Genomic DNA, 27,152 nt, shown 5'->3' with positions numbered 1-27,152 from the left:
TCTCTCCTCGTAGGGCTTGGCCTGCAGGCCCTTAACCATACGAGTGGCCCTTCTCTGGACCCTCTCCAGGTTATCCGCATCCTTCGTGAAGTGCGGCGCCCAGAATTGCACGCAGTACTCCAGCTGCGGTCTGACCAGCGCCCGATAGAGGGGAAGTATCACCTCCTTGGACCTATTTGTCACGCATCTGCTGATGCACGATAAAGTGCCATTGGCTTTTCTGATGGTTTCGTCACACTGCCGACTCATGTTCATCTTGGAGTCTACTAGGACTCCAAGATCCCTTTCCACTTCCGTGCCACCCAGCAGGTCATTTCCTAGGCTGTAGGTGCGCTGGACATTTTTCCTCCCTAGATGCAGCACTTTGCATTTCTCCTTGTTGAACTGCATTCTGTTGTTTTCTGCCCACTTGCCTAACCTGTCCAGGTCTGCTTGCAGCTGCTCCCTGCCCTCCGGCGTGTCCACTTCGCCCCATAGCTTAGTGTCATCTGCAAACTTGGACAGAGTACATTTCACCCCCTTGTCCAAGTCGCTGATGAAGACATTAAAGAGTATCGGTCCAAGCACCGAGCCCTGCGGGACCCCACTGCCCACACCCCTCCAGGTCGAAACCGACCCATCCACCACGACTCTCTGGGTGCGACCCTCCAGCCAATTCTCCACCCGCCGGACTGTGCAGTCATCCAAGTCACAGCCCCTTAACTTGTTCACCAGTATGGGGTGGGATACCGTGTCAAAGGCCTTCCTGAAGTCCAAGTATACGACATCCACCCCTCCTCCTGCGTCGAGGCGTTTTGTGACCTGGTCATAAAAAGAGACTAGATTGGTCAGGCACGATCTACCTGCCACGAACCCGTGCTGGTTTCCCCTCAGCATAATTTGTCCTGCCGGGCTCTCACAAATGTGAGCCTTGATAATTTTCTCAAAGATTTTGCCAAGGATGGAGGTGAGACTGACTGGCCTATAGTTACCCGGGTCCTCCTTCCTCCCCTTCTTGAAAATGGGAACCACATTGGCCCTTTTCCAGTCCTCCGGGACTTGACCCGTGCGCCACGAGCGTTCAAATATTCCCGCCAGTGGCTCTGCAATGATGTCAGCCAGTGCCTTCAGTACCCTCGGATGGAGCTCATCCGGGCCTGCCGACTTAAAGTCATCCAGTTCTTTTAAGTGACCCTGCACCACCTCAGGGTCCACGCATGGGAGTCTGGTGCCTTGCTGCTGCGTCCCTACACTCCCAGGGAGAGACTTGTCGTGCCTCTCGCTTAGGAGCACTGAGGCGAAGAACTCGTTGAGGAGTTCAGCCTTGTCCCCTCTGTCCGTCACCAATTGTTTCTGCCCATTTAGCAGGGGTCCTATTCCTCCCTGGGCCTTCCTTTTACTCCCTATATATCTAAAAAACAATTTCTTATTGTCTTTTACTTGGGTTGCCATCCTCAGCTCTATGGTAGCTTTGGCCTGTCTAACTGCCTCCCTACAAGCACGAGCAGAAGAGGTATATTCCTCTTTGGTGATCTCTCCCTGTTTCCACTTTTTATGTGCTCCCCTTTTGGCCCTTAGTCTGCCCTGGATTTCTCTGGTCAGCCAGGGAAGCCTCCTGGCCCCTTTCCCTCTTTTACCTTTCACGGGGATAGTCTCGCTTTGTGCTCGAAGGATAGCTTCCTTAAGGCACAGCCACCCTTCTTGGGCTCCCATCATTTCAAAACTACTACTCTGCAGTGCATCCTTCACTAATTGCCTGATATCACATGTGATATCGCATATCACAGGAGACATCCAAGCTGGCCACCAAGGGGGAATCTGGATGCACACATCCCCTCTGGGTCCTGCAGTCCAGCTGGAAGGAGACACTAAGGGCAGCAGCTGCTGCACAAGCCTGTTCGAGTCACGGCTATCCAGCTTCCTGTGCACCCCAGGGCCACATGGCCAATGGACGGCAGCAGTGGGGGGTGCACATTGCACTGTGGGGTGCACATTGAATCATAGACAATGACGGTGGAAGGGACCCCAGGAATTCGCATCCAGTCCAACCCCCTGCTCCCAGCAGGACCAGCCCCAACTCCATCATCCCAGACACAGCTTGGCCTACCCAGGGCTTAAACACACCCAAGGATGGAGACTCCTAACTCTCATTCACCTCCTAACTCTCAGGGTTCGCAGCAGCTGCACATCCATCCTGTGCTGGTTATTAGCATCGTCTTTCCTGAGGGTGCTGCAGGAAGCCTGCCTTCTGGCCTCACTGGGGTGCAGGATGTCTCCCTGCCAGCCCATGCGATCTTTTCTTTCCCCTTTCTCTAGGATGAATTTCACCTTTATTCACGAAAGAAGGTGATGTGGATCTCTGTGTCCGCGCTGCCCAGCGTCAAACCAGGCCATCCCCTCGTTGCGGATGAAAGCTCCGTCATCAACGAAGCCCTAATGAAGCCGGATTTAAAAGTAAGAGGGCATAATATTTTCTGACCTTTGTTCGGATGTGCCTTGGCCCATCCTCTCACGCCTGCTTTGCATCCTTGGCACTGGTCGGAGGCTGCAGGTGGGATCGGTAGGAGCGCCGCGTAGAGGAGCAGGGAGCCGTCCTTCGGGATGCACGCAAGGCGATGGGGACTGCAGCTGCTGGGGGGCAGACCCCGTGGCAGAGAGCAGGGGGCTGTGCTGGTTTGCTCTGGAAAAGGGCCCGTCAGCCAGGGCCCCCCTCACTCTACCAGGAGGATGGAAAGAGGGCCCACTGTTTCTCGGGGGTGGAAACCCAACCCTGGCACAGGCAGGGAGGGCAGTAGCATATGGGATGCATCTGAGGGGAAATTTGCTGTAAGTGCCTAAATCGCTCAGCGCTGGCAGCCAGGAACAGAAGCCAACTCTGGACTCACCTTGTTCCAGACACGCACCAGCAACGCACGATGGTGCTCGCTATCTTCAACTACATTCACAGCTCGTTCACATCTCGGATACCACAAGGATTTTAGCAGAGACCATCGCTTCACCTGGGCAGCCTTAGATGCACCCAAACAAAGCTTTTCTTTCCTTTTCTTTTCCCCTGGGGAATATGTTATATTAACATATACATGTAAGAGCTGGCATGGTCTGGGAGGGGGAAGCGATGCGTCACATTCGTCAGAGGATGGACTTAGCAACATCTAAAAAATTTCCGCAACCCTCCAAGCCCAGACCCTTTGAATAAATCTTTCTAATTCAGCCAAAAACAGCTAAGAAGAAAATAATAGATTTCAAAGCAGCCAAGGGCGAGCAGCATAATCCTCCGACAGAAGGTCACAGGCCCCTCCCTAGATGTCAGTTATATAATCCCCTTGCTTTCTAAACTATCCATCTCCAAAGGACGTGAATTATTAGAGTTATACAGAGGTCTGATCCAGCAACGAGCTGAGCCCCTCATCCAGCACCTGGGCACTTGGCATCCCACATGGCCGAGCGCCGAGGCTAAGCAAGCGGAGAACGTGCTGGCAGAGTTTGCATCGTATACAATTTATGAGAAAAGACTGAAAGAACTGGGATTATTTAGTCTTGAGAAGAGAGGATTGTGGCGGGGATTTGACACCAGTCTTCAAATACCCAAAGGCTGGTTATGAAGAGGATGGTGAGAGATGGTTCTTGGTGGCCACAGGGCACAGGACAAGAAATAACGGTGTTAAATTGCAACAAGGTTGTGTATTAACGAGAACTTTTCCGCTCTGAGGATGGTTCAGCGTTGGGACATACTGCCTAGGGAGGCTGTGGGGTCTCCATCCTTGGATGTTTTCAAGAACAGGTTAGGCTGGGGGGGTTTTGGCAGAGATGATCCTGCCCTAAGTGGGGGATTGGACTAGATATGGCCTCCTGAGGTTCCCTCCAGCCCTACTTTTCTGTGATGCTATGTCTGAATGCAGCAGATGACCCTGGATTTGACACCGTGGAGACACAGTGCTGCATCCGGTGCTAGTCCGAGCTTCCTGAGGCCGACGGCTTTGTGCGCAGGTGGATTGCTTTGTTGTAGTCCAGCTGGCAGGTCACCAAGTGGTGTGTAAAGGAGGTTGGGTTACTGTCTACCAAAATGGGACAGTGTCTTCTGGCCAACCCTGGACGGCAGAAGCATTTCTCACAGTGCTGCCGTTTGGCATCGGAGCCTGCGGTGCCCTTCGGTCAGTGCAGAACTTCAGTCAGAGGAGACGGCACGTGGGCTACAAACTCCTGCACGTGCTGTCCGCTCCCCACCTGTCATGCCTGAGTCCAGCCCCGCTAGCGCCTCTGCCTTTCCAGAATCCCTGAGCAGCCATGGGCAGGGTTTTGTTCGCCCCCCCATTGCAAACACAGCGGTTGCTCGTTGGTTTTGCAGGTGCGATGCATCCAGGTGCAGAAGATCCGGTACGTTTGGAATATCTCTGGGAAGCAGTTCCAGAAAATTGGGTGAGCTGAAACTGCTGCTTACACATTTCTCTGAGGAAATGGGGCCTCTTGGAGAATGCCTTCAGCAGGAAAACGTCTCCTTTGTCTTTCAGCTGTCTAGAAGACCACCACACTTGCTCAGATATGCACGACAAATTTGGCTCTGGTTTGAGCCACGAAGAACAGGCTGTCAGGTGCGCGCTGCAACACGGTCGGGGCGCTTAGCACTAGACCTGTCAATACAGCTACACGCTCGTGTCCGCGCGGAGGGAGGCAGTGTGTGTAGGACTTCCCAGGAAATGGTTAGGTGTTGGGCATCTGTGTGCAAAGGAAAGGATGAGCTGAGCTCTTTGCTGGAAATATCTCTGGGTATTTATCAATTGTTCGTTTTCAGAGAGCAGCTATATGCTTTCACTCTGATTATTTCTGCTTTCCAGTTAAGAGAAACAGCATGCCCAGAAAGAAGCAAAGTCAAGTCTCCAGCAGCCGCACTGATAATCCACTAACGATTTCCTCACAACAGTTTAGTGTAAATAACTTATACTTAAGTAATTAATGAGTCTTGACCACTGACTTCATTCAAATAGATGAACACATCACTAGAAAATATCTTAATTTACTGACCAAGAAGCGCTTTCTGACTAACAGCTATGAGCTGGAACGGTACAGTGATGGGCATCGCATGACATCCCACGGCCGGGTCTGAATATCTCGCCACCCCTCTGCACGTGCAGTTACTACAGCCCTGAGTTATCCTCTCTGGGTGTGCAAAGCGGGCGCTCTCTGTTCTGGTAACTGGTAGTGTTTGGACATTAGCAAGCCTGTACTTCTGCCACCAAAGAACTGGTGCATGGAAATACCTGGCATATGGAGAACGCTAGATGATTTCTCTCTGTCTTGGGAATGGATATTTTTGCAGGTTTGTGAGTGGGATCAATGCCAGCTCGCGATGCAGTAGGCGCTGCTGCTGTTTGTACTCACGGGTGCGGGGACACAGCTAAATAAATGGAGGTCCCGTTAATAGTCATCCCTCCTTACCCTATACAGGGAGCTAATATGCGGGCCAAACGCCATCGATGTCCGCGTTGTCCCTATTTGGAAACTACTTGTCAAAGAGGTAAACTGCGTTTTCATTGCTATTACCGGGTGGGCTCTTTGGACAGGTGGAATAGGCCTAAGGGACATGGGCATTTCTGTGCCTGGTCCTCCATCTAGCACGCTCCTCTCCCCCAGACTGTACTGAAAACTTCCTTGAAACCATCACACACCATTGTTCCCAGTCCCCAACCACGCCCGAACTGCGGCTTTGCGTTTTGTTTCTCGTCATTGCCAAAGCATCGGCTGCTTCATCTCGTAAAGCTGGGCTCGGCTGTGCGAGAAACAGGCACTTAGCAGTGAAAGGCACCTCTTAACCAGCTGGCAACTGCCCCAGCTGTGCTAGCTGGCTGGGTCACGTCTTCCCACCAGTGCCTTCCTCATGCCACAGCCCAAACCTGCTCCTCTCTGCTCTGCTTTACCCCAGACAGCACTGCCGGGCTCAAACTGAGCCCCACATATCCAAACTACTGTCCATGTTGATCTTGGATGCTTAGAGCATGTGTCCTGGCAAGCTGTGCTGTCCCAGCTTGGAGCCAAAGCTCCAGGACTCATTGCTGCTGTCTCTCCAAACAGGTCTTGCACCCCTTCTACGTGTTCCAGCTCTTCAGCATATGCCTGTGGATTGCCGATGATTACATGGAGTATGCCAGCGCTATCCTACTCATGTCCCTCCTCTCAGTTTCTTTAACCGTGTATGACCTCAGGAAGGTAAGCACTCTGCCTCCCACCAAGGGGAATGATTCATTTCTGCCAGCTGCTGCCTGGGGAGCTCAGACCCCAGAACGTGACATCCAGCCTGGACACGCGATCAGGCAATCACAAAGTGAAGGATGCTTTGTACTGCTGGGGCCCTTACTGGGGGCAGCTCGATATATGTGTACATCTCCAGGCTGGATTAAATCCCACTGAAAACCCCAGCCTTAACCATTTGCATACCAAATGCAGACATTAATGACACCACTGTATCCCAGTAGTACACACAGTTGGTTTCACCAGCTACTCCTAGTCCTCTCTCCCTCTTGCTGTTACCAGCATCTTTCCTCCACACAGCAGCACCTTGTTTGCTCACTATCCTTGTGTAAACAAAGACTTCAAAAGCAGTCCCTGGCACAGAGGTAGAAGTGCCTGTCACCCATGGTCATGCAAATAACCACAGACATCCACAGGGTCTGGACTGAAGAATGCTTTGCTGTGTTTTAAGATTTACCTTTGCTGTGTTCCCTTCCCTCCTTGCAGCAATCTGTCAAGCTCTACAGACTGGTTGAGTCCCATACCAATGTCACAGTGACCGTGTTCAGGAAAACAGAAGGTGAGACCTGCTCCGTTTTCATTTCAGTTCCAATTCCACAACAGTTCAGCTCGCAGAAGTTGCACGGACAACATCCCCCCTTTTTTCCCAATCTGGTGAATTGGCTGGTGTCACTTGCAGATGAGTCATTGCATACTCATTGTATTGCCAGGGGCTAAGGACAGACATTTGAAAAGCCTGAGCCTGAATTGATTCAATCTTTGCAGGTTAGTCTAACCTGATGAGGCTGAACCAGTTTGCAAGTGTACAGACATCCCTATGGACTGAGAAAATGCAGGCACATGCTTGCAGTGGCTTGGGCTAGAAGCCAGGGGGAGCTAGATCAGCCCTCCTTTCCCTTCGGCAGTGCTGAACTGGGGGGCGGGGGGCCAGGGCATGGCCAGGCCCCGACAGTATGCTCTGATTAGGAAGGGGTTTCCCCTGCCCCCGACCAGCTCGGCAGGGAATTGATAACAGCACTTATCACCCCTAACTCAGTGTTTATCAGGCCATTAAGAAGACAACAGAGGGACATTACCAGCTACCTGTTGAGTCTGCCTTTGTCCTGCCTGCCACAGCAGAATGGTGTCTGTGTAAGACAGAGGGAGGGGGAGATCCCTACTTAGCAGGGAGTGGGGAGGGGAGGGTGGGAGCAGGGGGAAGCCAGGCAGACGCCTGCAGTCTCTGGCAGAGCTGCAGCCAGGGAGCAGAGGGGAGGGGTCAGCTTTGCTGTGGAACAGAGAGCCCTGCCCAGCCCAGAGAGCATGCTGGGATGCTGGGGGAGTCTGGTTTAACTTAAACCAGCAAGGGGTCTGGGACAGACATTGCATAAACCAGTGTGGCCCAAATCAGTTAAGTCTGATACTACATTTAACCAGGTGTATCTCAAACCAGTGTCAGTTGTTTTCAGAATGGTTTTTGTGTGCTGAACATCAGTTCTGTTACAGGATTAAAGCAGTTTCAGATCACTTAAACTGGGTCATGTGTAATGTCTGTCCCTAGCCAGGGTGGTTTAAACCAGTCTATTGCAATGGAGACCTGAGTCATCCTAGCCATAGCCACATGGCAGAGCAAGTCCTGTAACTACCCTTCATGGCTCTGTGCCTGTCTGAGCTCAGCATTTCAAACGTGCTCCTTTGTCCAGGCAGCAATCTGAAAAGCAGGAGTCTGAATCCATGCTTCTCCAGTGAGTAGCAGGGTGTTCGGAGCCAAAGTTCCTGTTTGGGCCCTTTGTGGAGTCTCAGAGTTTGAATCCAAATCCAAACCTTTCTCCAGTGCAGAGGGCTGGGTTACATGCAGCCTGGTAGAAACATAATCCGGAGGTCCCACTTCAGACCCATATCTATTTGCTAAACAAATGACCATTTGTCTGACTGGGAGGGTGCTTGGGTTTCTTTTTCTGCTTGGGCAAGAGATTAGGGCCAAACAATGCTTTGCCGCTCCCATTGCCTGCAGGTTGCCAAAAGGTGAAGTCACACCAACTGGTGCCTGGAGACACGCTGGTTCTGACTGAGGGCAAAAGCTTTCTGCCCTGTGATGCCGTCCTGATCAGTGGCAGGTGCATTGTGAATGAAAGCATGCTGACAGGTACTCACCATAAAGTATTATTATTGTCATTATTATTCGTGGCTATTACAGCTATGCCCAGGGTCCCACTGCACCAAGCGCTATGCACAAAGCACTTGCACGTCAGCCAGGTGAGGCAGTCTCAGGGCTGGGGGAACAGACAGAACCTACCAGGAGAACAAACTCCATGATGGCAGCAGATGTCACGTCATGGTTTTCTGCATAGAGGTGCAGGTGTGTTAATTAGGAGAGTACTGGCCAAACAGGAGAGAAGAGAGAAAAGGGAAGGGAAGGGAGGAGATGGAGCAGGGCAGGGAAGAGGAGGACAGGAGCAGGTGCAGAGCGAGTCTGAGTATCAGGTCCAAATCAACCAGATGCCTTGGAGACAACAGCCTGAATCAGGCAGCACCTCAAAGGCTGTAGCCCCACTAACCTCAGAGCATGAGGGCCCTTGGACCCTTGTTCAGGGAGCATGACTGTCCCACTGACTCAAGCAAGGGCCAGATCTGGCCCTTCCTCATGCCCCATTCACACCACGGCATTGACAGCATGCAGGGAAGACTTTTCCAACCAGCCTGTCAGCTCTAGCTGCTATTTACCCACTAGAAACTCTATGAACGTTACTGCATGTTCATCCATCAAGGCAGATTTTGAAATGCTGCAGTTGGCCTAACGCGATCTGATTGCTCGCAGGAGAAAGCATTCCCGTGACGAAGGCCCCCTTGCCCTACGCCAGTGATGCCAAGCCCTGGAGAATGCACTGCTCAGAGGAGTACAAGCGACACATCCTCTTCTGCGGAACAGAGGTGATCCAGACCAAGGCAGACGGCAGGGGACTGGTGAAGGCCATTGTGCTGCACACGGGTTAGTCAACACTTCACTTGGCTTTTCTCTAATGTGGTGGCCGGACTGGAATGAGAGTTGAATCCCTCTTCACCCGGTCACATAGTACTGATGGAGCTACTCCAGACTGACAGCAGTCTGTCCGGATGCAGGCTTTGGCCTGTGTCTCTGTCTGCGCCAGACTGCTCCTTGTTGCTTGAATTTGCTTGGCATGGCTCTTACAAAAATGCTATAGCAGGCCAGGGATCTGGATCTCTGTTTCTTGATCATGTTCAAGATTTTGGAAAAAAGAGAAAAGAATTTCTCCCAAATCAGGACAAAAAGCCCCAAATTCATCTTTTCACAAAATCCAATCTTTTGTTTTAGAAACTTCAAAACTTCTGAGCAGGCTGGAAGCCCAGCTAGACCCTGGCCAGTCTGCCTCAGGGCAGTGGACCCAGGGAAGCCCCGAGGGGCTTGGCACAAGCAGAGGGATTGATAATCTCTCGTCCTGACACCACAGCAGTGGTGGCCAGGGGAAGTGCTTGAGGTAGCAGCCCCAGGATTGGACAAGACAGCAGGGATTTTGGCAATGGCATGGAACCACCCCACAGAAGATGGTGGAGGGCAGGGGCAGGCAGGGTTCTTTGGAGGATGGCGGCGTCTGAGCAGGGGTCTTTGGGCTTGTTGCGTGACCCTGGGAGTCTTGTGGCAGTGGAAGTTCATGCGGTGGGTTGGGTTCTAGTGAACTTGAAGCACCAGGTGATACCAAGACCCAGCAGCAAGTTTGTCTGAGACAACCCCGCTCATCAATGGGCTCTGCAGAATCCTGCCTGGACTAGCAGTCAATGGCACAGCCCAGCCCAGCCCAGCCACACTGGGAGAGTCTTCCCCTTGCACATCTGTGGTTTCATCCCAAGTAGGTACATACATTTCTACCCCCAAAATGGAGCAGCATCTAAAGACCTCAAGCATCCTCCTAATGCATCTGCAGCAAGGTACAGTCTGCATCAGGCAATCCCTTTACATTGCATTACAGTGTGGTCTCTCCTTCATTCAAAGGCACACCTCCTACACCACCGGCTTTTCTGTTCACTGAATTCCCGTCACTTGCTCTTGCGATGAGTGCCCTGGACTCCAGCCAGTGAGTCTACCCATGGTAGCTGGCACTCATCACATATAATAGTAACTGTTGGCAGAGCAGGATACTGAGTTCTTAAGACAAACAGCACCCTCTATGTTACCATGCAGTAGCAGTTATCAGCTGTAATGCAGCATCTGACCCTCCTGGGTGCCTGTACACACCATGGGTTTTAATTCTCATTAAATTAAATAGGTTTATAATATTTAAACTGGTTTATTTTGGAGTGTCGCATCTGTGTTTACACACACTACATTTTTAAATGAATTTAAGCCTTGGAGCATCGCATCTGTGTTTACACACACTAGGTTTTCAAACGAATTAAGCTGGGCCCCTAGCTGCCACTGCAGGAGAGCAGGATGGTGCAGTGTTACCCACCAGGCCAGGGGTCCCCCACCTACCCCATGCCAGTGCTTTGCCATACAGCTGTGGAAGCAGGGAGCCAGCAAACCACACAAGAAAAGAAAAAAAATGGAAGCAATTTGAAAGCAAAAGCAATTTGAAGGGGTGAGCTACAAAAAAGTCATGGCACCCTCTGGTGAATAAAGAGGCTCATTACAAGTCTCTGAGTTCCTTTGTATTTGCACGCAACAAGTCCATGGATGCAACGCCTTAATTCTCGGCGAGTCAAACTAAACTATGTCCAAAGAGTTTTAGTTTAAGGCACCAGAAAGACTTTTAAAGTGTCCGGAAAACTTGCTTGTGCAAACAGTCACGCAGTTGCAGTACAAGAAAGGGCAAAAAACGTGGCGTGTACAAAGGCCCCCTGTGTTTTTAACCCATTGTATCTATGAATCTTTTAACCACCATGTTCCTCAGTGAGCTTTTAGAAACAATCCCACCGTCGACTGATGCCCAGCGGGTGTGGTTTCTCACTGCAGGCTTCAACACAGCCAAAGGGGATCTGGTGAGGTCCATTCTCTACCCTAAGCCAATTAACTTCAAGCTGTACAGAGATGCCATGAGTTTCCTGATGTGCCTAATAGCATTGGCAATTGCTGGGATGATCTACTCAGTGTGCATATTTGCGCTGAATGGGGTAAGTGGAAGGGGTGGAAGAAATCGTCATAATACAATTCAGAAGGCACAGGACACACTTGTTCCACTCTGCATTTGAAACCTGGTCTTGTTTTCACTTCATTTTTGCACTAACATGTGGGATCCCTGTTCAGTGAAACTGTTTTCATGGCAGCATGCAAAAATCCCACATATTCCTAGCCAAGGCAGCAGGCCACCAAATGGTCTCAGTTATTGTTTCTTTTGAGGTTGTTCAGGACATCCTTTTTCTATGTGTGTCCCTTAGATTGTAAGCTTTTTGGGAGGGAGGCTGTCTTAATAATTTCATTTCTTTCATTTCTATCCTGGGGAAGATCTTAGAAAAGTTTATTAAAGAGGCCATCCTTAATGGACTGGCCAACGCCAGCATCCTAAGGGATAGCCAGCACGGGTTTGTTGTGGGTAGGTCTTGCTTGACCAATCTCATTTCCTTCTACGACCAGGTGACCTATCACCTGGACAAGGGAGAAGAGATTGATGTCATATATCTTGACTTCAAAAAAGCTTTCGATCTGGTATCCCATGATCACCTCTTGATGGCTGGGAAACTGGCTCCGTGGTCGGACCCAGAGGGTGGTGGATGATGGAAGTCAATAGTCGTGGTGCCCTGTGACCAGTGGGGTCCCTCAAGGCTCTGTCCTTGGACCCATATTGTTCAACATCTTCATTAATGACATGGACACTGGAGTCAGAAGCGGACTGGCCAAGTTCGCCGATGACACCAAACTTTGGGGCAAAGCATCCACGTCAGAAGATAGGCGGGTGATCCAGGCTGATCTGGACAAGCTCAGCTAATGGGCAGATGAGAACCTGATGGCGTTTAACACCGAAAAATGCAAGGCTCTCCACCTTGGGAGGAAAACCTGCAGCACCCTTATAGGCTCGGCAGTGCTATGGTTGGATAGCACTACAGAAGAAAGAGACTTGGGGGTCATCATTGACCACAAGATGAACATGAGCCTGCAATGTGATGCTGCAGCTAGTAAAGCGACCAAAACGCTGGCTTGCATCCATAGATGCTTCTCGAGCAAATCCCGGGACGTCATTCTCCCCTTGTACTCGGCCTTGGTGAGGCCGCAGCTGGAGTACTGCGTCCAGTTTTGGGCTCCACAATTCAAAAAGGATGTGGAGAAGCTTGAGAGAGTCCAGAGGAGAGCCACGCGCATGATCAAAGGTCAGGAAAACAGATCTTACGACGACAGGCTGAGAGCCACGGGACTCTTTAGCCTGGAAAAGCGCAGGCTCAGGGGTGATCTGATGGCCACCTGTAAGTTTATCAGGGGTGACCACCAGGATCTGGGGGAACGTCTGTTCACCAGAGCGCCCCAAGGGATGACGAGGTCGAATGGTCATAAACTCCTGCAAGACCGTTTCAGGCTGGACATAAGGAAGAATTTCTTTACTGTCCGAGCCCCCAAGGTCTGGAACAGCCTGCCAGCGGAGGTGGTTCAAGCACCTACATTGAACACCTTCAAGAGCAAATTGGATGCTTATCTTGCTGGGATCCTATGACCCCAGCTGACTCCCTGCCCTTTGGGTGGGGGGCTGGACTCAATGATCTTCTGAGGTCCCTTCCAGCCCGAATGTCTATGAAATCCATGAAATAATGGTGTCTCATACATCCTGTAGCGGTCTCTCAGTGCTCACAGGTTAAAGTAATGCTCAGTGTATGCAACAAGTGCAGAATTTCAGAGCAGTTAAGACAGGTGATGTGCAATGCAGAACACTTTGCAAATAATTTTTGCCCGATGTGTGATGCAGTCTTGTGCAATCTGGTTGAAAAAACAAGTCTCAAGTGAGCCGTCGGTTATGAGAGACGCACCCAAAAGTGTCTGTGAAAGCTGCTGGAAGCTACAGCATAGTTTGAGGGCCACTGGATGAAGAAAAAGCCTGAATCCTGATTCTGAGAAGCAAGGAATTTCATTCCACAGCTGGGCTGTGGAAGGTGTTTTCCTCCTTTCTGAGGAAGGCACTTTGCTTTCAGAGTCAAGTACCTGAAGGCTGGGGAAGCGAATTTACTGTGGGCTGTGTAAGAGCACATGTCCCACCCTGTGCTGGTGAAGGGGATAGACACAGGCGAGCCTAGCAGGGCTCTCCCTTGTTTGCTGACTGCTAACTGCCTTCCCTCTGCCTCAGGAAGAGACAGGAGAAATTGTGAAAAAGGCACTGGACGTTGTCACCATTGCTGTGCCCCCAGCCCTGCCCGCAGCCCTGACGACGGGGATCATTTACACCCAGCGCAGGCTGAAGAAGAAGGGTATCTTCTGCATCAGCCCTCAGCGGATCAACATGTGCGGACAGCTGAACCTCATCTGCTTCGACAAGGTGCGTGCTGCTCGTTGGCTGTGGGACGCTGGCGTGCTGCTGGAGCTGGCGTCTCGCAGCAGGTAAACGGCGAGTGCGGAAATGGGGAGGGGACAACACGGCATCCCTGCTAGGTGCTCGGGGCTGCACTTGAGGTTCCCTCTGCCTGGGCCAGCTCTGTATGTCTGGAAACCAGGAGAAGCCAGAGGGGCACAGTCGGCGCTGCAACACCCGCTCCCACAGCTTCAGGCAGGTCAAGGCAAATTCAGCGGTGGCTGATGCTCGAACTTGCCCTTTCAACTCCGCTTTCCAGTCCGCGGGCTGCGCAGCCCCGAAACCCGGCCCTGCTCCGTGCGCTGTTGCTCGTACCACACTTTTTCTCAGCCACCTATGCATCTCGTGCACACATGTAACGCAAAGGTAAAGGCCGACACCCTGGCAGTGCCAGCGGCACGTAATTCAGCTCTCCCAGTGAACGGAGAGCAGCGTTTGTAAAGACCGAGTCTGTCTGTTTGCTGTGGCTGGTCTAATGCACCAGGTACACAGACACCGGTGATCTAAGGAGGGGAGGCCAGCTCGTTATGGAGGCATGGCTGCCGGGCGAGTGTGCATGGTCTGGAGCAGCCCGCGCACGCTGCCCTGCCCGCTCCCTGTCATTACTATTACCATGACCGATGCACATGGCACTTTCCAGTCCTAGGCTTGCGGAGGTGCAGTCCATGCTCACACGAGTGGGCTGTGCTCTGTCCCTTGCACGTTGGCACTGAGCACTGAGCGCTGGCTGGGGACCCTGGCTCTGAACTAGTAGCACGTCCCAGATCCCAGGCAATAGTCTTCTTGTGTCAGTCTCCAAGCTCTTGGGTCTTTTGCAAAGTGAAGTTAGTGTAAATGCACCTTTCAATCTAGACTGGCACCTTAACAGAAGATGGCCTGGACCTGTGGGGGGTGGTGCCTGCCGAAGGAAACCGGTAAGTCTCTGATGGTAACTGGAGCTTGAGCCCGGTGGACTGAGACAGCTGCAATGAATATTTAATTGTGCACACGCAATGGACTGGCCCCAGCAGGACAGGCTGAGTGGGGCCCACCTTGGCGTACCCAGCACCCTTGTGTTGAGGACGTTCATGAGGCTGGGCGTTCAAGTCCCCGCTCTGAAATGGGGGAACAGGGATTTGAAGCCAGGCTTCAGCTAGGCTGCTGGCTACTCTGGGGTGCAGGGGGTCTCTCTCCCTCTCCCCCATGCAAATAGGACTTAAGTGCCAAACTCCAGCAAAGCCTTTGCAGCCAAGATCTCCAGTGAAGATGGCCCCTATCTCTGGTCTGTCAGCCACATGGCCATCCCTCTCCTGTCTAGCTTAGATACTTCTGTGCTCGGCTCTCTCCTGAGGGTCACCTTCATAGGGATCCTACAGCGGGCTGTTCCTCAACAGCTGAGGAGCCCACTGGGCAGCAAATGCCTACAAGCTGGGTGTTGCACAACCCTAGGGCCTTGGAGGATGCAGCAGAGCCACCTGCTTTAGGGCAGCACCTCACGTCACAGCCGGGACAGCCCTTCCCCAAAGTTAGCTTGGTGGAGAGGTGGAAGCATGATGCATGATGCATGCATCGCTTGGTCCCAGCTGAGTTCCTGCCTGTGGCGGGGGGGGGCTGGACTTGAGGATCTCACGAGGTCCCTTCCAGCCCCTAATGTCTATGACACCTATGCAATGCACATGAAAGGGGGCCAGCAGCTCCAGAGCAGACCGGGACGGGGTTCAGTCAACCCGTTGCTTGTTAGGTCATTCAGTGCACCCCGTGCAAGGCCAACTCCTCTCCTCTCCTCTCTCATAAACCAGCTTTCAGGAGGTTCACAGCTTTGCCTCTGGCCGGACCTTGCCTTGGGGACCGGTGTGCGGTGCCATGGTGAGCTGCCATTCACTGGTGCTGCTGGACGGGAGGATGCAGGGCGACCCCCTGGACCTGAAGATGTTCGAGGCGACTGGCTGGGTAAGGCTCCGCTCTGCTCTCCTCACGTTGGCACGACAGGCTGGGGATGCTTCCCGCTCCCCAGACAGCAACAAAGCACCCGGGCCTTTCCCAAAACAGGGAACAGAGCGAGAAGAGCGCTCCCAAAACAGGTTCTCCGGTGACCAAAGCTCGTCTCAGCCAAGTCCAGTCTTCTCCCTGCTTTGCTCCCTCCTCTTCCCAGTTGCACGCATGTGCCTGGGGGTCTGCAGGTTCCTCGGCCGCACCGGTATCCCCCACTGCCTGGGTCACGGTCCCAGCCAGCTCTGCACTTTTGGTTTTGGTTTTGCGCGTGCCCAAGGGCCTTCCTGAGTTCAGAGCAGAACAAATACCCGGCCGCTCGGAGGAGAAACCGCTTATCCTCATGCTGTGACGTAGCAGTGGTGGTCCCGCGATAGCTCTCAGACCATTTTCTCCGTGGTAAGATTCACTGTCCTGTTGTCTTAGATGCACGGGCAGGCTAGAGACCAAAGGTCACAGCGCGGTATTGACCGCAGCAGGGACAGAGCTGAGCGAACGGTGCAGGGCAATCGCCCGTCCGCTGTCAGCAGTGCCGTAGGGGTACGTGCACAGCGGTCCCAGCTAGAAGAGGGCAGGGCCAGACACACACACAGGCTCATTACGAAGTCCACTGGGTTTGCTTCGACAAGCTGAATCCTGCAAGCAGAAACCCCTCTCTCTGCAGCCAGGAACTCGGAGGAAAAAGGTTTGCTGTCCCCAGGGACACGGAGGGCAAATGCCCTCGGCACTTATCAAGACGGCGAGTCCTGGGCGGGTGTTCTGGGTCTCGGAAACCCATGGGCAGACCAAAGCCATTTCAGCCACCCAATTACCCTTTCCTCCTCATCAGCCAGCCATGTAATTAAGAATCCAGCTCTGCTTCTTCGTGTTTCACTGAGGAGACAGATTGCAGGACTTCAGCGCTGGATTTTGAACGTGGGCACGGAGCAGAGGACAGCAACTTGAATCCTGGCTACATCAACACATCTGTGCACCTTGCTGCCTTCTGCATGGCCCAAGAGCAGGGAAGTGGGCAGCGACATCGAAACGTTACATATTTAATAACCCCCCATCCACATAATGCCAGGAGCCCGTTGCTGCAGGACGTCACCGATGCCCAGATTGCAAACGAGGATTAGCCGACTGGTGGGTCAGACTCTCCTCTCAGCAGATGTGGTTTGCAGCTTACGTGGAATATAAAAATCAAGCTTTGGAGCATAAACCAATCATTCATGATGGGAATGAGGAAGAAACCTCTTCTGGGAGTGTTATTGCCCGTTTCTTTCTAGTCTACTGAGCATATCGTGCCGGTCGCAGGTAGACTTCCTTTTGAGGACTCTGCTCCCAGGTGCACATCTGTTTTTTGTCTAGGGATGGTCCGATGCAGAACATATAAACAGTCTTGGGAACGGACCCCCAACCAGCTCGGCGCTCCCCTGCGCTCCTGCCTGCGCTTTCCCTCTCTAGCCCCGTGAATCCAGAAGGCTGCACCACGTTGCTGTCCTGCACGCCTTCCAGTGCAAAACGGGTGGAGGATGCCCCCCAACCCAGCCTAGCAGCCAGGCGCTACCAATCCTGGGCAGGGGGAGATGTGGCTTTGACTCCAGTTCTTCCACATCCTGAGACAGTGCCCTAGCTGCCAGGAGGCTGGAGGAAAACTGGGCTCACCTCCTCTTCCAGCAGCCACAGCAGCGTTTTGTGAGGGCAGAGCCCCGGCGGGGTGTGCTCCCAGACACCGTCTCGTGCCTGGCAGATCTGCTCAGGCCTGGGATTTGGGGGTTGCAGCTGTGACCTGAGACACTTGCACCCCAAATAAGTCCTAGCCCTAGGCCAGGTGGCTTCCTCCTCCGGCTTGCACCCTGGCACCAGCTGGAGAGCACTGAGCGCAGGAGAAGCAGCCTGCCCGGTGCCTGGTGCCCAGTGCCCGGTGCCCAGCAGCTGCAGGTAGAGCTCAGCTTGTCCCCTGCAGCGGGCGAGCTGGTGCAGTCGCTCTAAGGAGACAGGGCACACCTGGTCCAGCCACATGCAGGAGCCGTGAGGGGCTGGAGCAACCTCGCGGAGAAGCCAAACTCCAGCCAGATGTTTTCCTGGACATGTACAAACTGCAGCTTCCTAGAGGCTCACGCACTTGGCTCAGTTTGGGCACTATTTCAGAGGAAGAGGGACAGCCACATGCCTTGCGCCAGGCTGGAGCCAGGCCCAGCACTGAGTCCCTGCTACAAAGCCCCGGCAGCTCTAGGACTTCAGAGAGCACCGTGCAGCCGCCTCATGAATGCGGGCAAAGGCGTGCACGGGTCGCTCCTGTCATCTCCGAGAAGAGCTGGGTCATTTTGGCAAGCTCTGAAAAAATCCTGAAAGGGAAGCTGAGTGCCTCAGGCCAAGGCAGCTGCTAAAAGCGTGAGCAGGGCTTGGTGGTCTGGCTGGTGACGCCTGCAATAATATTTACCCCCCGCCAGGAGCCTTGTGAGGTTCGTTTGAAGTTGCTGGATGAAACAGTGCACATGTGCAAAGCAATAGTCCTTAGTTCTCCAGCGGAGCCGTGCTCTGTTAGTCACAAAGAAGACGCCTTGCACCTGCCAGGATGGGGGATGTTGGGAAACACCGTGACCACCGAGGCGGTCCCCCTAGTCACACCCGGGGAAGACCGCTGTACCGGCACGGGGATCATACCTGCTAAGATAATGTAGTAAACCTCCCACTTAGCTGCTGGAGTGGGAAGGCCTCGGCTTTAAGCCCACTTTATGGAAAGGGGAGACTCCTCCCTAGCTTGCTTCTGCAGTCATGTGGCCGAGGGCAAGCAAAACTTGGGGACATCCGAACCCCAAGCCTCTGGGCTTGGGCCTGCACGTAGGATGCCTGCCAAAGGATTTGGAAACATTTGAAGCCCCAAATGGGGGTGGAGGAAGTTTGCCGGTAGTAGGGCCACCGATGGCTCTGGGGTGACTCAAAGATTTGGAATTAATTTGGCTGATCTGGCCTGGAATACGGAAGCATTAATTTAAAAAAAATGTTGCCTCTGCCAGGCTGGGGTGTGTTGTCTCTGCTAGGTTGAGGTACATTGTTCACTTGGACATCTTTAATTGCTGTACAGGGAAGTTACGGTAAAGCCTGCAATGCAAATGATGCCCTTTATGTGAACAGGAGATAGAAGAGTCTGGTGGAGATCATGTGGAGGACGGGGGATCTATGCACACCACGATTATCAAGCCTGGACCCAAAGCCAGCCAGGTAAGGTACTATCAGACAAGCATCATTTTTCCAGATCCATTTCTGGCTCCTCTCTTGGCTTGATCACTTAGGAAAGGGCCGGGCTGTGAGGCCTCCGCAGCCTCGCAGTCGGAGGCTCAGCGAGCACGAGGATGGCTCGTCCGTGGGCTGAGGGCTCACGCTTGGACCTGCCGTATTACATCAGAGCTCTGCATCACGCGCGGCGCTGCGTGGCGTTTCAGTATGCTGTGTCCACAGTGTAAGCCACGGGGCCAACCTTACTGCCAGGTGTGCCACAAATAAGCCCTGCATCCTCCCTAAGTACCACTCTGACCCCCTTCTGCTGCCTGGTCTGCTGCTCTGCTTTCTGCTCCGTGCCCTGTCTGCCACTGTGCTCACTGCTCCCAGCCCAGTCTCTCGCTTGCCACAGACAGAGGCTGCCCCTGTCACTTGTGCGGCAGCTGGGCCACCCCTGACTTAGCAAATGGCATTACTAATGCGAACACAGCATCTAGACCCGGGCCATGACTCCACAGTGCCAGGTGCTGTACAGGCAGAACAAAGGGCATTCCTTCCCAGTGGCTTTCAACCTCTTTTCTTTTGAGGACCCCTTTGAAATTTCTAATGGAGATGCAGACCCCTTTGAATTCGAAGTGCAGGTGTTCATAGACTTCTGATTGATCATAGTCATCTTTCACGGTCCCCTTAGACATAGCCTGCAGACCACAGATTGAAAACCACTGCTCTAGCTGCAAGACAAGAGGCAGCAGACAGACACAGACAGATAAAGCGGGGTAATGATAACGCAGCCAGTCTGCAAGCATTTGCCAGGCAGCTTGTCCTGGTACAACAGACCCATTTGCCTATATATTTAATGATGTATGTACCCCAGAGCTCAGGGTTGGTAAGATTTTCCTCCTCATGATGTTGCCTCCACAGCTGTTGTCTGGGTTTCAGCGCCTAGCTGTGCCTAGGGCACCATGCCAAGTCCTTCCTCTCCCACACTTCACACTAATACCCTTGCTCTGACCCAGCCCTATGCCCACAAGCAAAAAGGGCATGCTTCAGTTCAGCGCACCCGCACGCCACAGCCCAGGCACGTCATGGCTGCCCTTCCCTCCTAGGTTCCTGTGCGAGGCATGGCCATCTTGCACCACTTCCCATTTACTTCAGCCCTGCAGAGGATGTCAGTCATTGCTCAGGAAATCGGAGGGGCACGACATGTGTTCATGAAGGGAGCGCCAGAGATGGTGGCTGAGTTTTGTAGACCAGAAACAGGTATGTGAAGGCTCAGTCCAAACTGGGCACATCTACACATGCACATTTACTGCACAGTAACTGAAATTACTGCGCAGTATGGGCATGTGTCTATACATGCACACCTGTACTGTGCAGTTACTTACACCAGCTTCAGCATAAATTAGCTCACTCAGGCAGATATGCAAGGGAGATCTAACTGGGTCTTGCCTATTGGTTTTCAGCCAGCCAGAAGTTTGTGAGGGGTGAGAGGCAAGTACAAAGGAAAGTGAGGTCTCCTTTAGACAGGTGCACATCAGGAAGAGTAGACCTACAGCAGCCAAGTACCATGCTGGTTTCTTTATTCCTGACCAATATGAGTAATTAGGGGAGCAGCTGTTTGAGTTGCACCACAGCACTCTGGGTTGTATGCCAGACACCTACAGACTCGCTGCGTCAGCGCAGAGAAGATCATTCTGTTTCTGTGTGCCTCAGTTTACACATCTGTAAAGTGGCTAGAATAGCACATCTCCCCCAGCAGAGGTCCATGGGTTTTATTAAGTCTCATGTCCTGCACTTAGGATGGAACAATCACATGCACAAATCCAGACTGCTGAGGCTGCAGTGCTGCAGAAAAGGACTGGGAAGCGATAGTGGACTGTAAGCTGAATATGAACCAACAGCATGCTCTTCTTGCAAAAAGAAGCTAATAGCATCCTGGGCTGTATTTATAGTGCCGCTTGCAAATCAAGGGGAGGCATTCTTCTGCTCTATTCAGCACTGGTGAGGCCTCCCCTGAAGTAGTGTGCTCAATTTTGGGACCTGCGCTTCAAGACAGAAATGGACAAATTAGAAAGAGTCCAGTAGAGAGCAACAAAAATGATGAGAAGCCTGGGAAACATGACTTACAAGGAAAGGCTGAAAGAACTCAGGTGATTTAGTCGGGAAAAGAGAAGATGGAGGGGAGGATTTGATGACAGTCTTCAAACACTTGAAGGGCAATTACAGAGAGGATGAAGGCGTTTTTCTCCATGGCTGCAGGGTGCAGAACAAAGAGCAGTGGTCTTAAATCGCAGCAAGAGAAATTGAGCTTGGAGATGAGAAGGGATGTTCGGATTGAAAGGGGTCAAGCAGTGGGACAGGCTGCCGGGGAAAGCTGTTGATTCTCTATCCCTGGAAGTTTTCAAGAGGGGGTTGGACAGACACTTGGCTGGGCTGGTTGAGTCAGGGACAATCCTGCCTGCAGCAGCAGGCCAGACTAGATGACTCCCTGCTTTCCTTTCTATGAGTCTATGATGAATTGTAAATAAGCAAGGTGAGAACTGCAAAGGGAGAACCACAGATCAAGAACAAAAAACAGCTGTCCCCAGCAAGCCCAGTCCTAGGCAGTGAGCTGGTCCCAAGCCACCTGGGCCCATCACTCTGTAGGTCCACACCCCCTCCCTGCTGGGCCTGGATGCTTTTCCTGTTCAAAGGCACCTGCTCCAGACCACACTGCCCCCTCCGTGTCTGCCAATCACCTTTGACAGGACACTTCTTGTCTGTACAGTGCCATTGCAGTTTGCCAGCGAGCTGCAGCTCTATGCCGCCCAGGGCTTCAGGGTCATTGGACTGGCGCATAGAGTCCTGCAGGCAGGGAACCAGCCGGCTCATCTGATACGGTAAGGGGCAACCAGCCTCCTGCTCGCCTGCCACGCGCTCAGGCCATGTGTGGGACTGCTGTCATGTGCAGGGAGTGATGTGAGGATGCAGGTCCTACAGCATCCAGTCTCAGTGGGAGGTGGACCATGTACACACCTCCACCACGTACCTGGTCCTTCAGGACCCCCAAAGACAGCCCTTGGATCAACCAGGGTGTCGTGGCACTCTGGGGTGCCTTGAGAGTGTTTCAAGTGTGAGCATTGCTAAGTGTGCAAGCGTGATGCATGAGAGAAACCCAGCAGTTTCAAACAGGAATCCAGAGAGTTAAAAGCATTCTGCCCTGCTGTGGTCTTTCTAAGCTCTTGGCAATAGAGGAATTGATCTCATGTTTTTCTGTAGTCAAAAAAAGGAGTGGAAATTATGAGCTGGCATTTTCCAAGGGGGCTGTGAATCTATGGAGGGGAGTCTGCAATCCATCAAGGGTGCCCCTGGTGTGAACAGGTAGAGCCACTGCCTTAGGTAGAGAGGGCTCTGTGCCGGCATCCTCTGTCCTCCCAGGGTTAGTCCTCAGGTCTACATCCTCCCTCCCTGCTCTTCCAGGCAGGCTGTCCCCCTGCATTTCCCATCTGGGGGTTTCTCCCCAGCCCTTTCTACCCCACTCAGTGCCCCCTCTTTTTGCACAAGTCCCAGGCACCACCCCACTGCCCTCATCAACCCCCAGTGAGATACATTTGCTTCACCACAGGGGCACTGGGACCTAAAGGGGCATTTTTCCCCTGCAGACCATGGAGGGGATTTCACAGAGCTATCGCTATCCTGCCTTGTGGGCAGCCCCACAGAGAGTGCAGCATGGTTTGCAATACAGTCCTGTTGTGGGCTAGCTCTTTACTGCTCACAACTTTACACAGACTGGACCTGGGGTCATGGAGAAGCACACGTGAAACTCCTGTGATGCCAGAGCTGCTTTCAAAATAGAAGCAGGCAGAGAACAGCCGCTCCATGTTGTGCTCCTGAGACAAACAGAGCACAGCAACCACCCCAGGCAGTCGCCCAGTGCTGAGATCAGTGCATATAACACAGAGAGGACCGAGAAGAGGAGGAAAAGCAAGTGAGGCTGCTTGCAAAGCATGCCTATCAGCCCCTATTAGTGACATGCAGAAGCCCTGGGGGGTGAGGGGATAGAAGTACCAATAGTAATTGCATACAGCATTTATGCATCAGTTATATTTGCACCAATTATAATTGCATACAGCATACGGCAGGTGTCCAAAGGGTTAATTAAGGGCTATCTGTCTTGCTAATAGCCTGGGCCTGAGTCAATGTCCAAAGAGACCCAAGAGTCCAGGAAAAGCTAATGAGATGGGTCTGTTCCTTCCTCAGGGAGGACATGGAGTCTGGCCTGGTGTTCCTGGGCCTTCTGATCATGGAGAATCGCCTGAAGAGAGAGACCAAGCCTGTGCTGGAGGAGCTCAGTGCTGCTCGCATCAGGAGCGTGATGGTCACAGGTATCTAAGGGAGGAGGATCTTGTTGCTGCCGCTGGCAAGGAGCAACAGAGACCAGATACACGGGTTCATCATGAGTGCTCTGGTGCCCCATCACTGGCATGGGTTTGTCTTACCCAGTCCAGGAAATCTCAGGACCCGGCCACATGCAGACGTGACTCCTGCCGGAGCCGTGGGGGTGGGTCTCCCAGCTGCACCAGCCTCTTTGGATCCTTGGCTTCGTCATCCACCCTGTTTCTCCAGAGACCTGCAGCTGGACTGACTTAGCCTCCTGACCTCCCCCTGCTTTCCACTGTTTGGCCTCTTGCTGTCATTTCAGGGTCCTTCTACCCTGCCAGCTCACTCCCTTTTCAGCTGATACTTCTCTTTCACCCTACTCCTGCCAGCAGCAACCCTGGCGGCGATGCTATGGAGAGTGAGGGAGAAAGCAGGGGCGAGCTTTCCCATCCTGGCCACCTGCAAAGTTTATCTGGCTCTCACCATCTTTGCTTTTGCCCCTTTTTGGTCCTCAGCCCATGCCAGGGCCCTGCCCAGATCACTGAGGAGGGCTGGTTTCCCATCTGCCCTTGCTGCCACAGCAAAAAGACAATGTTTAATCCCTTGTTTATTCTTAGTGTTTCCTTCGGACACAGACTCCAACAGCAGAGTTCAGTCCTGATCAGATAAAATGGCACGTATTTAATCACAGAGCAGACCTAACAAAGCTTTGATTGACATCCAAAACTACATCCACAAGTTTTGTTTCTTTGGGCTGTTAAGTAGCTGCCATGTTCCACCCCAGAGAGGGCTGCATCTTGGCAGTGAGCAAAAGGAGTGAGATCATAGTGCTCTGTGGTATCCCAAGGATGATATGTGCAAGGCAGCAGTCACTCCATGGAGATGCATAATCTCACTGCTAACTAGAGCCTGCAGGAGCTAGGGAAAGATTTGTATTATCCCTTGGAGCAAGGTTGAAAATCCACTGCGCTGCAGGTGAAACCCTCATGATTTTCCAGGTGACAACATTCAGACAGCAGTGACTGTTGCCAAAAATGCGAGCATGATTTCTCCAACCAGCCAGGTGATTCTTGTGGAAGCAAATGAACTACCAGGTACCCCTGCAGCCTCTGTCACCTGGAAGCTAATGGAGGGGAGCCACCTGAATGGCAGCACAGGCGTGGTGAGTGTGAGATGAGCACGTCATGTGTGATGGGAGACCAAACTGTGCACAGGCAGTTGGACCAAGTTCAGATCCAAGCGGTGCTGGCATAACTCAGTGGAGGATTGTGGAAGAGCTGAGATCTGAGATTGTCCTGTGGTCAGAAAGTGTTTAAAAAGAGAGGGGTCTTTAACACGGCATGCTCTGGTGGGGCGGTGTTGCCGGGGTGAAGGAGGCTGCACGGTGTCAATGCTCGTTTTCTAGACTGGCCTCAAGGATGACTTAACAAAAGCCACGTTAAAGGTTTGGCCCAGTCCACACCGAGCACCCCCTCGTATTAGTGGAAGCCAGTTTCCCAGTGATTGCTCTGCACAATCTGTTCCCTAATGCAGTCTGGGTGCATCTACAAGTGCATTTACATCACATTAAATTTGCTGCACAGTACGCAGAAATAGGCCAGTGTCTACACATGCAGGTATTAAAGTGCATTAATACTGTGTGTGGTCTGACTTGAGGCTAAAGTTAGTCCCAAGTCAGTCCATACACACAGTGCTACTGAGCAGTAACTAATTGGGCATAAATTTGATACCTGCATTATACAGGTATCAAGTTTACGCCCAAGTCAGTGCAAGTTGCCATAGTTACTGCACAGTATGGGCATGCACATGTAGACGTGTGCCTGTACTGCACAGTAATTTTCAGTTTCTGCGCAGTAATTTAGGCTGCTGTGCAGTAAATGTGCACGTGTAGATCTGCCTGTGTGTAGGGGCTTACAAACAGCGTTGGAGGACTAGCAGGGGATGGAGGAGGTCCCAGGGCAGGGCAGAAGCAATGAATTGAAACAAAGGTTCAAACTACATTACAACAATGTGCTCTGCCCAGCGGAGCGTGGGTCAATGGTGTTAAGAAATTATATTAATTAAACTTCTACCAGCAAAACTGGGGCACGAGCCTACGATTCTGTCCCTTTCCCTGCCAAGGGCGGGTGTCAGACTGAATTAGTGACAATCTGTGGAGCTGATCTCTCACTGTGGGAGTTGGGCCTCTGGGCAGAGATGAGGGGTGTGAGGAAATGGCTGTAGGGCCTTTGGCATCTTTGGGCTCCCACTTCCCCCAGTCCAACTTGAGCAGCATTCCCCACACCGTGGGGGAGGCGTCAGACAGTGCCTGAGAGACGGAGCCTGATGAGAGACCAACATTTATGTACAGTGCTTATAAGACCTGCATCATCCTTGTACCTGTACTTGGAACAGTTGTACCCATTTTACAGACAGGGAGATTGAGACACAGAGAAACAAAATGCCAGATCTTAGAGATATTTAGGTGTCTAACTCCCACTAATTTAGGTGCAGATTAGATGGGAGTGAAACATTTTTAAAAAACCTTTGAAATCCAGCTGCAGTGCCTTGCCTGGGATCATGCAGGCAGTCTGGGGGAGAGCACAGACTGGGGCGGATGCTACAAAGGCCCCAGTTTTGAGCCCTGCCTTTCCCCTCTATGCAGTGCAGCACCTGCACACACCGGTGTAAAGGCAGCATGGAGATAACTTTGGCCTGATTTACAGGAGACTGACAGTTGCATCGAAAACGGGGTCAGATCCAAAGCTGGATGCGGTGGTTACCATTTTGCCATAAGTGGGAAATCGTATCAGGTCATAGTCCAGCACTGCAGTGATTTACTCCCAAGGGTAAGTTCTGGACTGTTGCAAGGGCTGATTTGCAGTCGTACGGTCCCCGGTGATCTCCCTCTGGGCGGAGGACTGCACAGCCCACTTAGTCCTCCGCTCCCCCAGTGCGTAGCGGGGACGCCGTGTAGATTGATTGGTTCCCCTTCCTGGGTGAATACTTCTTGTGAGGCCCTCCGTTGTTGGTCCCTCTCTCCCTGGCTCTGTCCCTCCAAGCACAGAGGAGTTGTCCCCATTCTTTCTCCTTGAAAACCAACCCCTGACTTAAATCAAGCGTCTTTCTTAGAAAGTGCAATGAAACATTTTGGATCATTCTCTTCCCAGCTCCTGCTGAACGGGACCGTCTTCGCTAGGATGTCTCCTGGTCAGAAATCCAGCCTCGTGGAAGAGTTTCAGAAGCTGGGGTAAGTTCCCTGTGAGCATTAAACCGTTCATAGGACGCATGCAGAGTCCTGCGCGGAAGAGGAAGCGTTCAGAGGCACAAGCGCTAAACGGGGAGTGAGGCTGGGCTGCAGCACCGCCACGGAGGGCCTGAGGGTTGGAGGGGATTGCAAGCTGAATACAAGTCAATAGTGTCATCTTATTCCTGAAAAGGCTGGTAGTATCCTGCTAATCCAGAAGGGTCACATGCAAGCCCCAGGGACTCTTCAGTGCTGGCGAGGCCTCACCTGGAGCACTCGCTCTGTCCAGTTTTGGGTCCAGAACAGGGAAGAGCAAAGCCACAGGAGAGCTCTAGGAAACTTGATTTAACTCATTGTAGGAACTGGGAGTCTTTAGCTCAGGGCAGTGGATGGTAAGAGGGATTTAGTAACGGTCTTCACGTACAAAAAGGGTGGTTTTAGAGAGGCGGGTGATTCACCGCTCCCATAATCCCAGGGCTCTGGACACGGAGGGATGAGCTGAAACTGCGACAAGAGATCTAGGGTGGAGGTTAGGACGAACTTGCTCGCTCCGAGGTGTTTCAGCCCTGGACCGGCTGTGCAGGGAGGCCGCTGGATCCCTGTCGCTGGCTGGCTCCAGGCAGGGCTGGACTAGATGTGGCGTCCCGACGGCCCTGTCAGCCCAACTTCTGTATGGCTCTGGGGCATCTGCA

At 52.5% G+C, this 27,152-nt stretch overlaps 1 protein-coding gene across 1 annotated transcript in view; it reads left to right on the top strand.

Annotated features, from left to right (window-relative positions):
- The window catches only part of LOC149863279 (putative cation-transporting ATPase 13A4), a 44,621-nt gene that overhangs the window by 6,099 nt on the left and 11,370 nt on the right, over positions 1–27,152 (top strand). Inside the window, exons 3-21 of the mRNA XM_090051552.1 lie at positions 2,296–2,433; positions 4,325–4,395; positions 4,488–4,568; positions 5,422–5,491; positions 6,046–6,180; positions 6,709–6,781; positions 8,216–8,347; positions 9,020–9,190; positions 11,171–11,328; positions 13,482–13,670; positions 14,556–14,617; positions 15,482–15,632; positions 18,792–18,878; positions 19,982–20,135; positions 21,643–21,754; positions 23,115–23,239; positions 24,233–24,396; positions 25,940–26,062; positions 26,384–26,463. Coding sequence (XP_089907678.1) covers positions 2,296–2,433; positions 4,325–4,395; positions 4,488–4,568; positions 5,422–5,491; positions 6,046–6,180; positions 6,709–6,781; positions 8,216–8,347; positions 9,020–9,190; positions 11,171–11,328; positions 13,482–13,670; positions 14,556–14,617; positions 15,482–15,632; positions 18,792–18,878; positions 19,982–20,135; positions 21,643–21,754; positions 23,115–23,239; positions 24,233–24,396; positions 25,940–26,062; positions 26,384–26,463 — 2,276 coding nt within the window. The remainder of the gene's footprint in view (positions 1–2,295; positions 2,434–4,324; positions 4,396–4,487; positions 4,569–5,421; positions 5,492–6,045; positions 6,181–6,708; positions 6,782–8,215; positions 8,348–9,019; positions 9,191–11,170; positions 11,329–13,481; positions 13,671–14,555; positions 14,618–15,481; positions 15,633–18,791; positions 18,879–19,981; positions 20,136–21,642; positions 21,755–23,114; positions 23,240–24,232; positions 24,397–25,939; positions 26,063–26,383; positions 26,464–27,152) is intronic.

Source organism: Crocodylus siamensis, chromosome 6 (assembly GCF_052110815.1).
Source record: "Crocodylus siamensis isolate JL-2025a chromosome 6, ASM5211081v1, whole genome shotgun sequence".
NCBI classification, from domain to species: Eukaryota; Metazoa; Chordata; order Crocodylia; family Crocodylidae; genus Crocodylus; species Crocodylus siamensis.
The sequence above is the reverse complement of the archived record's forward strand: the minus strand, read 5'-3'. Positions and strand labels throughout refer to the sequence as shown.